Source organism: Equus asinus, chromosome 15, assembly GCF_041296235.1.
Source record: "Equus asinus isolate D_3611 breed Donkey chromosome 15, EquAss-T2T_v2, whole genome shotgun sequence".
Taxonomy (NCBI): Eukaryota; Metazoa; Chordata; class Mammalia; order Perissodactyla; family Equidae; genus Equus; species Equus asinus.
Genome location: NC_091804.1, coordinates 46,037,322 through 46,050,496, shown reverse-complemented (window position 1 = coordinate 46,050,496; position 13,175 = coordinate 46,037,322). Strand labels below are relative to the sequence as shown.

General features: G+C 56.7%; 1 protein-coding gene across 1 annotated transcript in view; it reads left to right on the top strand.

Annotated features, from left to right (window-relative positions):
* APCDD1L (APC down-regulated 1 like) overlaps nucleotides 1-12,214 on the top strand; it is a 52,571-nt gene extending 40,357 nt beyond the window's left edge. Inside the window, exons 2-4 of the mRNA XM_014831333.3 lie at nucleotides 388-514; nucleotides 3,331-3,883; nucleotides 8,506-12,214. Of these exons, the coding sequence (XP_014686819.3) occupies nucleotides 388-514; nucleotides 3,331-3,883; nucleotides 8,506-9,276 (1,451 nt within the window). The 3' untranslated portion in view covers nucleotides 9,277-12,214. The remainder of the gene's footprint in view (nucleotides 1-387; nucleotides 515-3,330; nucleotides 3,884-8,505) is intronic.
* Nucleotides 12,215-13,175: the final 961 nt, after the last annotated feature.

Genomic DNA, 13,175 nt, shown 5'->3' with positions numbered 1-13,175 from the left:
CACGGCAGGCAAGTCTGCAAAGGGCCAGCCTTCCAGGAGTCTGGCTCGGCACAGTAATTCTTGGAGGCTTCCTGCCTGGGAATCTGGCATCCTCTGCCTGGAGGAGCCTTGAAATCCGTGGGAATCATACGATACGTACATCTGGGAATCCGGGAGGAGATGAGTCTGGAGGCTGATTCTAGGCGCCCCGAGGTGGGGAGCCCATCACTGTCTCTGGGGGGGCCTGGGTGCCCTGGCGAGGGACCGAGGTGGAGGTGGAGGTGGGGACAGACCTCTGCCTGGCTCTCTGCTGCCTCCTGGGCAGTGGCCCGGGGTGGGCTGGGCGGGCCGGCAGGTGGAGTGTCAGGCGTGTGCCAGGATCACTAACCAGGTCTGTTTGCTTTGCAGCCCGCACCGCAGAGGTGGCTGGGATGGCAAGGGGTGGCCACCTGCCCTGGGAACCATCCTGCCAGCAGCCCCTGCCCCACACTGCGCTACTGCCCCCACGCCTTGAAGGGCCCTGGGTCTCCACTGGGTAAGACCCCTGGTTACCTTGACCACACCCCTGGGGTTGGGAGCCTTCACCCTCTCTGAGCCTCAGTGCCCACATCTGTGAAATGGGCACAATTCATCCAATTGTCCAAGAGGCCTGCTGCCTGCCAAGCACGTGGTTTTGCTCGCCTCCCCACCCCACAGAGCGAGCCTGGGCAGCACGGCCCGTGTGGGCATCACACCCTGCCACACACAGCAAACAGATGAAATCCATTTGTTCAACATATTCAGCGCCTACAATACAAGAACTTATTGAGTACCTACCATGAGCTGGATACGGGGGTGCACACTGGAGACAAGCACTAAACGTGTGAACATAGAAATAAGTAATGTAAACTTGAGATGGTGCTAAGCTCTGCAGTGGAGGAAATAAAACCGAGGATGGGAAAGCGAGTGACTGAGAGGGGTCTTTTGAGAGTGGTCAGGGAAGGCTTCTCAGAGGTGGTTACATTCAGCTGAGAGCTGAAAGAAGAGGAGTCAGCCATCCAGAGAGGCAGGGGAAGAGCTAGGTAGAGGAAGCAGCTGGTGCAAAGGGCCTGAGGCAGGATATGGCAGGCCAGAGAGGACCCAGGTGTCCTGTTTCACATCTAATTCTCTTTCTAACCTGACAGGCTAGCCTGACATTTCAGAGGCCCTGTTGCTGCTCCGGGGCAGTGGGCTTTATGCTCTGCCCTCACTTGTGGGGCACAAACTCTACAGCAGCCAGCTGAGTCCTCGTTCCCAGAGTAAGGCTGGGGAAGAAGGCAGGCAGTGGCCTCCTCCACCCCTAGCACGTGGCTTCCTCCCCCGCCATCCCTTTCAGGCCAGTCCCATCCTGGGGTCAGAGGCTGACTCTCCGTGTCCTCCATGTGCCTCCTGAGGGCAGAGAGAAACCTGACTGCCAAGCATCTGCGAGCACTCTGGGTGGAGGGAGGGGACCTGAACTCTGCACAGTCACTGTGGATGCATTCCCAGGGTCTGCGCTGCCCCGACGCCACAGTCCAGGTGGGATCCAGGTCCCACTGGCCGGGGTCACTTGGAGACAGAACTGGGGCATGGGGACTGTGGGGATTGGATTGCAGGCTGCTCCTGCCCCAAGATAACAGCATTCCAGAACAGTTCTTCTGGAAACTTCTAGAACTTTCTTCCTAGAAAGTTCCCCTTTGTGCTCTCCAGACAGGCTCTGCTGTTTCCTGGGAGTAGTGCAGGGAAGGACCCAGAGTCTGGGAACCACTAAGATGTCCAGTGTGACCTGCCGCGTCCCCTCAGGCACATCTCCCCCTCCCTGGCCTTGTCTGAGACTCGGTGAGGAGGGGCTGTGGCCCACCCTCCAGCGTGAGTCCCCCCTCTCCATTTTTAACTACCACCGAAATTGGTATCTCCTTACGATTTTTCTTTAAACCAACTTGCTTTTGTTTTCTTAAATATAATCATTTATTTGTACAGCTTTATTGAGGTATAATTGGTATATAGTAAACTGCACACATTTACAGTGTACACTAATTATTTTTAAAGGAAGCATAATATCACCCTGGATATGGAGAGCAGAGCCGCCTCCATAAATAGGAGGTAACTGTAGAGAGCAAGTCAATGAAAACAAACAGCATAATTAAATTCTCGCCAGATTTGCTGGCTGCCTAGGGCCCCGAGTCTGTTCTCTCTGGGAGGGACGGGGGTTGGCGTTAAAGACACTTAGCTCCAATGGAGACTGTCTCCTTAACGCAATCAGAAAGATGGAAAGAAAAGAAAAGGGAATTGTTTTCGCCCTGGGTGAGAACATGTTTCCTCTGCTCCAGCAGCCCTGGTATAAAAAATAGCCAGAAAATGGCCATTCAGGTGGTCCCTGGCTACACTAACATTGTGAATGGGGACTTGCCGGCTCTCCCGGCCCCCCCAACTCATCTACCATGCCCCCCATCTGAGCCCTGATGTGGAGGCTCCCAGAGGCTCCCCTGCCCCCAGCCCAGGGTGTGACTGTGGGTCTAGGAGTCATTTCGCTCCCCTTTGCCCCTAGTCCCACCCTATACTTGCTTTGCTCACCAGCAGGATAGGCCCGGGGGGGCCACCTGGCTTTGTAAATAAAGTTTTAGGGGCACACGGCCATGCCCTCCGTTTATACATGGTCTCTGGCAGCGTTAGCTCTAGAACCACACCCCTGAGTAGTTGCAACAGAGACCACCTGGCCCCCAAACAAAAATATTTATTATCTAGCCCTTCATGGAAAAAGGTTGCCGTCCCCTGGTTTAGAGGACAAGCCTGTCGCAGGCATGGATGAAGCGTGGTCAGGCAGGTCAGCCGGCGAGGGAGGACAGAACGTAAGCGCCCAGCATCCGCACTCACTCATGGAGACCAGGGTGGCCCGCTGGGTGCGCAGGCCTGCCCCGCGGGGCCCCGGCTCAGGGCTCCTCGGTGGCACAGGGCAGCCCCTCCCGCGGCCGCTGCGCCGGACCGTGCCTGCTGGTGTGACACCCCACGCCCCAGAGTGAGGAGCTGGGCGGGATGCAGGCTCCCATTCCTGGGGGACAGACATGAGATTTGAACTCAGGTCCTGTGGCCGCCAAGCTAGCGTGCTTCTCAGGCCAGCCGGGATCCACGGGACCCGCAGGGACCCACGGCCCGGGGGAGGATGGCAACTGCAGGAGGCGATGGGGATGGAGTGGAAGGAGAACCAGAAGGTTGCGTTGAGGCCACAAGGCACCCAGTGGAAGGCCCGCCGCCCAAAGCGGGGGCAGAGAGCAGTCAGGGAAACCGAGGCTGTAGGGGCCCAGCCGGAGGGAGGGGCCCCGTGCTCGGCCCGACGCGGCTCTCCCTCCCCGGCAGCTGCGAGGTGCGCCCGGGCCCGGAGTTCCTCACGCGCTTCTACACCTTCTCGGCCACGCGCCTCTTCCGCGCCTACCAGTTCTACTACTGGGACCCGTCGTGCCGCCAGCCCGCCCTCTCCCTGCTCATCAAGGGCAGCCTGCGCCTGCGCCGGGCCTCCTGGGTCACCCGAGGCGCCACCGAGGCCGACTACCGGCTGCACAAGGTGGGCGTCGTCTTCCACAGCCGCCGCGCCCTGCTCCGCGTCACCGGGCGTCTCGACCGCAGCCGGGCCGGCCGGGCCTGCGCGCGGCAGCTGCCCCCCGCGCGGGCCTGGCTGCCCGGGGCCCTGTACGAGCTGCTGAGCGCGCGGGCCGGCCGGGACTGCACGGCCGCGCTGGGCTTCACCATGCACGAGCTCAGCCTGGTCCGCGTGCAGCGCCGCCTGCAGCCGCAGCCCCGGGCCGGGCCCCAGCTCGTGGAGGAGCTGTACCTGGGGGACATCCACACCGACCGGGCGGAGAGGCGGCACTACCGGCCCACTGGCTACCAGCGCCCGCTGCAGAGCGCCCTGGTGAGTCTAGGGCCCTGGGCGTGGGGGGTGGGGCGGGGGGAGCTCTGAGCTCTGAGCTCTGAGCCCCGGCCCAGCAGGCCCTGTATGATCTGGTCTCTGCCTAGGGCCCTCTCTGCTCCCTCACTCTGTCTGGTCTGCTTGCCTCAGGACATTTGCACATGCTGTTCCCTCTGCTTGAGACATCTTTTCTCAGGTCTTTGCAGGGCTGGCTTTTTCCAGAAGGAACCACTGTTCAGCCTGCCCACGTCTGACCCTCCTGACGTCCTCCGCGTGGGACCTGAGGGGTCCCTTTCTACCCCTGATGGGCATGTGGGCTTGGGCAGGTTCCCCTCCCTCAGTTCTGAGCTCCAATGTCCCGTCCAACCCGTGCTGGGCACATTCCCCAGCACTCTGCATACCCTGGGCTGCACTATCCGTTTGCTTGTTTACTGCCTCCTTCTCCCTCCTGTGCCCTCTGTGTCCCCACCGTAGCTCGGGGTCTGGCACACAGTGGAGGCCTGTAAATGTTGGCGAATGAACTCGGGAGAAGCAGCCTTCCTCCAGGGCTCTGCTGAGCATCCACAAGGCCCTCAGAAGGCCACCCTCAAAAGCTCCGTGTGGGGCATAGACCTCCTTGTCCACGTGGGCCCGGAGGCATGGAGCCGGCCCCTTCACACTAATGTCGGTAGAGCGCCCTCTCAGACTCTGCCTGTTCTCACGACAGCATCAGCCGGGCATCTTCTTAGAATGCAGTCAGGCTCCAGGGTCTGGGATTCCGCATTTCTAACAAGCTCCCAGGTGGTCCAGGGACCGCCGTCTGGGCAGGAGGCTGCAGTCTAACGGGAGCTGCCCTCTCTTTGAGGTGCGCCCCCCCAACACACACCCCGAAGTGAACTTCTCTTGAGCCAGTGAACCTAGATTGTAAATTAAACCATCACACACGTACTGTCCCGATTTGGGGAGGACCTAGCAGCCCTGTCTCGCCTGACGAGCACACAGACGGGAAGGACTTCATTTGTATCGCAAGCTCCTGGCACACAGTGCAGAGCCTGGCAGCACGAGGGGAGCCTGTGACCTCTCCAGTGCGGCTGGTGACCCTCGAGACCCCTCGTTAATAAGAGATAGGCCTCAAAGTCAGAGGTTCTGGAAGCGAGAGGGGTTTGTTGCCTACATTTACAATTAGAAGAAACTTTAACTTTTATTAGTTAGAGGTTAGTGAAAATGAAGTCGAGGTTAGGACTCCAGATTAAGAATGTCCGCAACAGGCACCCAAGGGGTATTTTTGTAACGTGAGAATGGATGGATGGATGGGTGGATGGACGAGTGGATGGATGGTTGAGTTCAGGCGTCCTTGTCAAGTGCTCTTTGAGCCCTGAGGCAACCCTCGCATCATTCAGCATGTATTGAGTGCGTACTGTGTACCAGACACTCAAGGAATTAAACCAGATGAATTCTCACCCCCGGGAGCAGCCGCCTGTCAAAGCACGGGGGGCGGGGGCCACTGAGGATGAGCCTGTCTGCCCCTCCGCTCCTCCCTCTACCCCCCTCCTCCCAACTCAGGAGCTGAGGAGCAGAGACAAAGCACAGCAGAAAGTTCTCATAATCAGAAAAATCAGTCAGTTCTTTTCGTGACCTTGAAATTACTCGCTTTTTGCAGCCAATGTTCTGGGCTGTGTTAATCCCACTTGGAGGAGAAGGCACTGGCGGAGGGGTGAGTGCCGGCACCCAGCACCTCATTAGGCCGGCAAGCTGCTCTGAGTGCAGAGAGGATGGCCCCCTCCAGGGGGCGCGGAGGAGGGCAGCTTCACGCCTCCACAGGCGGGGCTCTGGGGCCACCCAGCCCTGCTCTCCTGCTGCCTGCAGCTGGCGTGGCCAGTGCCACCTGCAGGGTGGGCGTGAAGCAGAACACACAGGAGTGTGTGCACAGACGAGCAGAGCCAGATGTACAGACATTAAATTCAATGTCTGCTCCTAACTGCTCCCCTCCCTGGAAGAAAAAGGAAAGATAATTTCCAAGAAGCAAACACTGCTGATAACCCCCCAAGTAACGAATTAGTCGTTACCTTATGCTCTCCGGGGCCCAAGCCTTGCCCGCGACCCAAACCAGATGGTAAACATGAACGTTTTTAGAAGTTAATTTAAAACCAATTTGATCCTCAAATTCATTGCCTGTATATAGAATCCTAATCAATCAGCCAACACTCTACCAAAATCGTGTGAGCCCGGTGTCCCCTCTGGGGCTTAATTAGAAACTGCTATGTGCTGTTTGCCAACTTTACGTAACGCGCTTACACCAGTAAGACTTTGGCGTCCACACAAGTGTGAACTCTGCTGGCTGGGGGCCTTGTTTATTAACACACGCGACTCCCCATCTCTACAGAATGATGCCTAGAAGATTTTTGGTAGAGACGGGTACCTTCTTTCATCCCCTTCAAAAGCATCAGAGAAGAGAATGCTTCTTCCCTCCCTTCTCTCCCCTTGAAAGCTTAGTTCTCAATTTGTTTGTGCTGTGCAGAAAACCACTTGCCCCAAAATGACCAGCTAGTTTCCCCAAATGTCCTGTCTGCAGAAGATAGCTGTTTTGGAGAGGAGCGGCCTGGGATGATTTTGATGCAATACATTATGTTCTGACGATACACATTAGTGTGACAACAGTTGGAATGTGGGTTAAAATGCCTAAATTAGAGCAGACTTTTATCAGCCATCATTCCAATTACTGGCACTCCAGCTAACTACCCACCTTGCGCACTTCTTTCCATCGCAAACATTTCTGCAGCCATTTACTAGCATTTCAAATTGCCTTCGAGTCCTCTGGGTCAAAATCCTCCCAACCGAAAAGATATAGTTTTCTATATTATGGAAATCTAGGCAAGTTTAGGTTCATCACAGAAATAAATAATAAGAGCTTATAATGTGGCAATCCAAAAAATAAGGAAAAAAAAAAAACCTGTTCTCAATCATCCAGCATTTTCTTTCTAAACCAGAATTCCCAAACGCCGCTTGTTTGCCATGAAACTCACCCAGGAGCAATCTGTGGAAATATTTTGGTTTTTTGCAAGAAAAAAAAAAAAGTGGAGCTGACTTCCCAGCTGGGCCCCCCAAGATGCCCCGTTTCCATTGTCTGTCCTGGTATGCTCCAGGCCCTGTGTTTCTGGAATGGCAAAACCCGGGGGTGCTTGCTAGTTCCCATGTCAGCCTCGCTTTGACAAGTGGCTGTTCCAAGGACATTTATTTTTCAGAATGATGCTCTGGACCCCATTCTGGGCAGCAGTGTCCTTTAAAAAAAAAAAAAACACCAAGAAGATGTCTGTGTCTGCTTCCTTTTTGCCCTCTTCTGAGCTTTTTCACTCCAAAATGTGGACTGACTACTCCCAGGCAATTTGGTTTAACATCTGTTTCCTGTTGACAAGTTTTACTGTAGACACAGCTCATGAGAATTTGTAAGGCAAGAACAACTGTAAATAAGGCCAAAGAGAGAGGAAAACAGATTCACAGCGGGGGTGACGGAGGGTTGTGATTGCACCTGACAACTCGAGGGCGGCCAGTTTTCCCTATTATAAATAATGCAGGAATGAACATCTTTGTGCCCTGTCTCTTTGCAACTTTTCAGGTCTCTCCCTCACACAGACCTAAGCAATGGGATTCCAAGGGCAGGAGTATTCCAGAGCTCTTGGTCCTCGTCACCACATTCACTTAACAAAGGAGCGGAGGGAATGATGCACGCCTTCCATGCGAGATTTCTGATGATAAAAAGCCGTGCTTTCCCACCCAGTGGTGGAGACTGCAGACCACCATGGGGAGCAATGCTTTCAGTACAGAATGGGGAGGAGGGGCCGTCAGACAGGCAGGGTTTCCCCGTCTCTCCCTCTTCCCGGCTGGAGAACCTGGGCAGGCCGCCCCTCCCCACCCGGGTTCAATTTCCTCAGCTCTTTCTAGTGACAGTTGCATGAGAAGTGCTTAGCACAGTTCCTGGCCCTTAGGAAGCACCTCAAAGAGTGAGTAGGGGGAGGGTAACAACGGGTGAGGATAAAGATCATAAACTTGAATGGTCGAATTTCAGGACCAAGCAGGCTGGGTGTGGGAAAAGACAACTTCTGTCAAATCCCAAGACACGGGGCACCTCCACTGCATTCCTCATTCCAAGACACCTCTGTTCACTTACCCCGCCCTCATTCATCCACCCTTCATTCATTCATCATTCAACCAGCATGTGTCTGCTGGGAGCCAGGCACTGTGCTGGGCCCTGGGGAGAGAGCAGCCAAGGAGAGGCAGTCCCAGCTTCCTGGAGCTGACAGTCCAGTGAAGGGGGACTGGTGGGGAGAAGAGGAAGCAGGAAAGGACACGTCTCTGGGAGCTAGAAAGGCCTGAGGACTACCATGTATGGGGATCTGGAAAGGTCCCCCAAAGACCCCTCTCTGAGCTGAGCCCCGGAGGACGAGAAGCCAGCCTGGTGCTGCAGGCGGTGGGGGCAGCAGGTGCAAAGGCCCAGAAGAGGGAGGTCCAAGGAGGGCAGAGGGCGTCGGGGTGGGAGGCAGGGAGCGAAGGGAGGCGGGTGGCCGATCGGCAGGTCCCCGCACCCCATCCCAGGCGGCACCCCGACCTCTCCCCCGACTGTCACCACTCTTCTGCTTGTTTTCCGCCAGCACCACGCTCGCCCCTGCCCGGCCTGCGTCCTCATCGCGCGCTCGGACGAGCACCACCCGCCCGTGCTGCCCCCGCGGCCGGCGCTGCCCCTGCGCCTGCGGGGCCGCTGGGTCAGCCCCAGCTGCGAGGTGCGCCCCGCCGTGCTGTTCCTCACTAGGCTCTTCACCTTCCACGGGCACAACCGCTCCTGGGAAGGGTACTACCACCACTTCTCCGACCCGGCCTGCCGGCAGCCCACCTTCACCGTCTACGCAGCCGGCCGCTACACCAGGGGCACGCCATCCGCCAAGGTCCGCGGCGGCACCGACCTGGTCTTCCAGGTCACACGGGCCCACGTGACGCCCATGGACCAGGTCACCACGGCCATGCTCAACTTCTCCGAGCCGAGCAGCTGCGGGGGCCCCGGGGCCTGGTCCCTGGGAACCGAGCGGGATGTCACAGCCACCAACGGGTGCCTGCCGCTGGGCATCAGACTCCCCCACGTGGAGTATGAGCTTTTCAAGATGGAGCAAGACCCCCTCGGGCAAAGCCTGCTTTTCATCGGACAAAGGCCCACAGATGGGTCGAGTCCCGACACCCCCGAGAAGCGCCCCACGTCCTACCAGGTGCCCCTGGTTCTCTGTGACGGGGTGGCCCCAGACTTCTCCAGGCCCCAGCCTCACAGGCCTCTGCTGCAGAAGCCTCTGGGCGGTGGGGGGCCATGTCCTCAAGGGGTCCCTCTTCACTCTCTGCTCCTAGTTGTGGGGCTGGCCTTTCTCCAGTGGTTATGAAATCGGTCCACTTCCAGAGGCTCCTCGGGCATCCATCTGACTCTGCAGACTGCCCCGCACGGCCCCTCCGTCCACCCGTGAGGAGGGGCCAGTCCTCTCCCCCTTCTCTGTCATGGACACTACATGGCCCAGCTGCTGCCAGCTCAGCCTGCATCCCCGGGGCTCGGCACCTGAGTTCAGCAGCGCCTGCAAAGTCTAGACTACGGCCGGCAACCGAGCCCTGCCCATGGGTGGCGAGGCAGTAGCCATTGCTGCGAGTTTCTAAACGCTCACTCCCGGAGTCGGTGGGCAGTTGAGGACCAGTGGCGGGAGCCGACCGCACCGGGCCTCCCCGCCCAGTGGCACCCCCTTCTCTCCCTGCGCCCCTGGGATTGAGTGAGACGGGGGTGAAGTTCCGCCTGGGGATACCGCTACTGCTCTGCCATGTCTGTGTTGTTATTTAAAGATTATTAATTCTAATTTAGCAATACAAACTCAAACCGGAGCCATGAATTAAAGATGCTGCTTCCGGCTTTCCGTCGTCCTCAGCCGTCTGGCAGAGGGCTCGTCTCTTCGGGGGCCACTCGCTTTCTTGAGCTTTCACTGCTGGCATTTGTCTGCAGCTGCCTGTGCTTCTGCGAGTCAGGCCTCAAGCTGTCAACACCGCACACGGTAAGCCAGCCCTGCCGGGCCGGCGTGCCAGCAAAGGCGGCTCGTCCGGGCGAGACCCGCGGCCCCCTCGCCCACACCAGGCTCCAGCAGGCGCGGGGTGGCCGCCAGGGGTGGGTCTTTGGAGGAAAGCCGCGTTTCCAGCCTTTGGAAAGTAATTAATACTAATGATGGTGGTAACACCAGCATGCTGTGTAATTAGCCCTGCACAGGCGTCCTCCGTCTGCAGGATTCCCTGTGCCTGCCTGACAAGGAGGGAGAGAGACCTCTGACTGTCTTTGGGACCACCCTAGGGAGAGGTCAGGGTCACCAGCCTACACGGCGACATCTGGAGGAGGCGGCAGCCCGTTGCCAGGATGCCGATGGCCTCCTCTGCTCAGAGGGGCTGTCATCGAGGTGGGGACAGGCCACGCCAATTCAGAGCCCCTGCCTGTGTTCCCAGGACCTCATCCGGACGCTGCAAAATTGACTGGCATCCTGGTGAGCCTAAGGGCCTCCGGACTCTGTGCTGCCCAGCGCCCCTCCGTCCTCTCGCCACCTCTCTCTGGCTCTTATCACAGATCCTGAACCACACTTGCCTCCAAGGCTAATGAGGTTTTCAGAGGGAAGCCCTCGTCCTCCGTTAGATTGTGTGGGGTTCAGTCAGCTGCTGAAATTGCTCTAACTTATGTAACCATTCTTTAAAAAACAAAAAACAAAAAACAAAAAAACCCCACCCAGTTAATATTCTCTGTAGCTCTCAGAGAGCTATGAGAGTTCCTGGCATATTTACCAAAGTACAAGAAATAATTAGATTATTTATGGGCTCAGACTGCGTCGGGGTTGGGGGTTCCTGGTGGGGATGAGGGTGGGTGGCAATAACGTGTCCACAGCTGAGCAAGTCTTGTATCTGAGGCTTGAAGCAACCATGCCATCGTTAACCATCAAATTTGAATCTTTTAATAAAATTAAACAGCCTGAAAAATGTTCTTGCTGGTTATTAAAGTCAACCAAGGGGATTATGATTCTAAAGAAAGGAACTGAAGTGCCTTCCAAAGAATGTGTGCAAGAGAATAAAACCAGTGGAGGTAAACCCCGCTCTCTCTATTATGTGCCTTCAGTTCACGCTACTGCCCTGCCCTGCTTAAAACTCTCCAGGGGCTTCCAGTGCACTCAGAATAAAATCCTGATTCCTCACTCACGAGGCCCAGCCACACCTCCCCACACCACGGCTGCACTGGCTTTGCTTCTATTTCTTGATCACACCAAGCTGTTTCCTGCCTCAGGGCCTTTGCATGTGCCATTGCTGCTGCCTAACATCTTCAGAAGCTTGGCTCATTCTTTTCATTCAAGTCTCAGACCAAATGTCACCTCCTCAGGGAGGCCCACCATCAGCATCCCAAAAAAGCAGCCTCCCTTTCCTTTCTGTCCTTCCGGCTATCCCATCCCTCTGTTTTATATTCTTTAAAGTGCTTGCTGATCATTGTGTGAAATGATTTATTCACGCTCATTCTCTGCCTCCTCTATGACGAGTATCAGCTCCCTGGGAAAAGCGAAGGACAGAGCTGTCCCCGTCATCTTTTCCAGCAGCTCCAGCAGTGCCTGGCACATGGCAGGACCTCAGTAAACATGGTTGGGTAGAGAGACGTTGGTGATCCTGGTTAATCCTCACACCAGAACCTGGGACGAGGTCCCTGCCGTGTGCCAGGTCTGGGGTCCTGCGCAGGAGGCCCAGCAGTGTGGGTGCAGGTGCCTCTCTGCATCCTGCCAAGGCTCAGAGCGGACGAGGAGCTCGCCCCAGGTCCCCGGCGACTGGGCCCCAGAGCCTGAGATCTGAGCCTCCCTCTCCGGCATCCTCTGGGCCTCCGCTCCCCTGGCAGGAGTGGCATTATTTCACTGTGTTTGGGGAAAGCAATTCAGAGCTGTTTTGTGGGACTCGGCTGAGCACCCTCTACTTAGGAGGCACGTGGGAGGGACAGAGAAGGCTCTTGGCCCATTGAGTGGACTGAGCCCCCGACCCCACCCCAGGGCCTTCTGTGCTGGAGAAAGGACAACAGACGTTTTCTCCCGGGCATGAAGCCACGATCCCCAGACTCTGGGCTCCAATAAGGAGGGGTCGGTTTGGGGCCGAGGGGCCGGGCTTAGGCCAGCAGACCACCACCTGTCTTGGCTCATCGTTAGTCTGGGCCTTCCACGTGAAATCTGAGATAGCTTTAATCAAGAGAGGAAAATAAAACCCACAGTTCTAGTTCAAAACAAAACAAAATTAATGTTCTCCATTGTATGTTCAGTCACGTTTAAAAGGAAAAAAAAAAACCCTGTGCAGTTTATAATTTCATAGCGCAAGCTCCCAGGAGAGCAAATGAGCTTTTTTTTTTAATAAAAAGTTTAAATTGTATACAGCTCTCAGAGGCCCATTAGCTAACAGATGCTGGTTATCAAAAGAAGTTATTTCTTTGCTTTTTCTAAGTGAATGTGTTTAATCTCCCTGCGGTGCTACTGGCCTGAGAAAGCGGCTAACGGTGGCGCAGGCTGCCGCGCTGGCCCTGGTCTCCTGGGGCCGGTGACTCAGGCTGACTCAGGCGGGAGGAGGCTGGAGGGGAGGGAGGGGATGGCGGCTTCCTGACGCAGAGGAGAGAGTCGCATTCGGTCGTGGCCTGGGCCGTCTCCCAGCAGTTAGTGGAGCCCAGCAGGGAGGGGCCGGTTCACTTACGGGGGGCACACTTGGGCAGCAGCCTGTGACGGCCAATCCACTCTTGATGGCCTGAAGGGACTGGGAGCCGGCTCCTTCTCATGCACATAACCCCATCAGATGGATGTGAGGGTGGGTCCCCAGAACTGACCTGCTAAGCTTCCAGGCTGACCCTCCTCCCACCTCCTTTCTACCTCCATCCTCCACCCCAGCCAGGCAGCCCCCTGCTATTCTTGAATCACACCCAACGGTCCCTCCCAGGGTCTTGCATAGCTCCTCCCTCTGCCTGGACGCTGGGCCCGCCCCACCCCTACCTCGGCACCCTGATATTTTCACCACAGCACTGATCAGAATCTGAGATGCCCTCCTCGTCCGTTTCCTTATGTCTTGCCAGCCTCGCCCCTCTGGAGTGAGTTCCCTGACCACAGGCCTTGTCTGTCGTGTTCCCCACTGCACCCCTCAAGACAGGCCTGGCACCTCAGACGAGCTTGATGAACACCGTTAACCAGGTAAACACTCTGCGAACTGGTTGGAGCTCTGAATTCAAGCATCGAGTTGACAACCACACGCTCTCAACTGG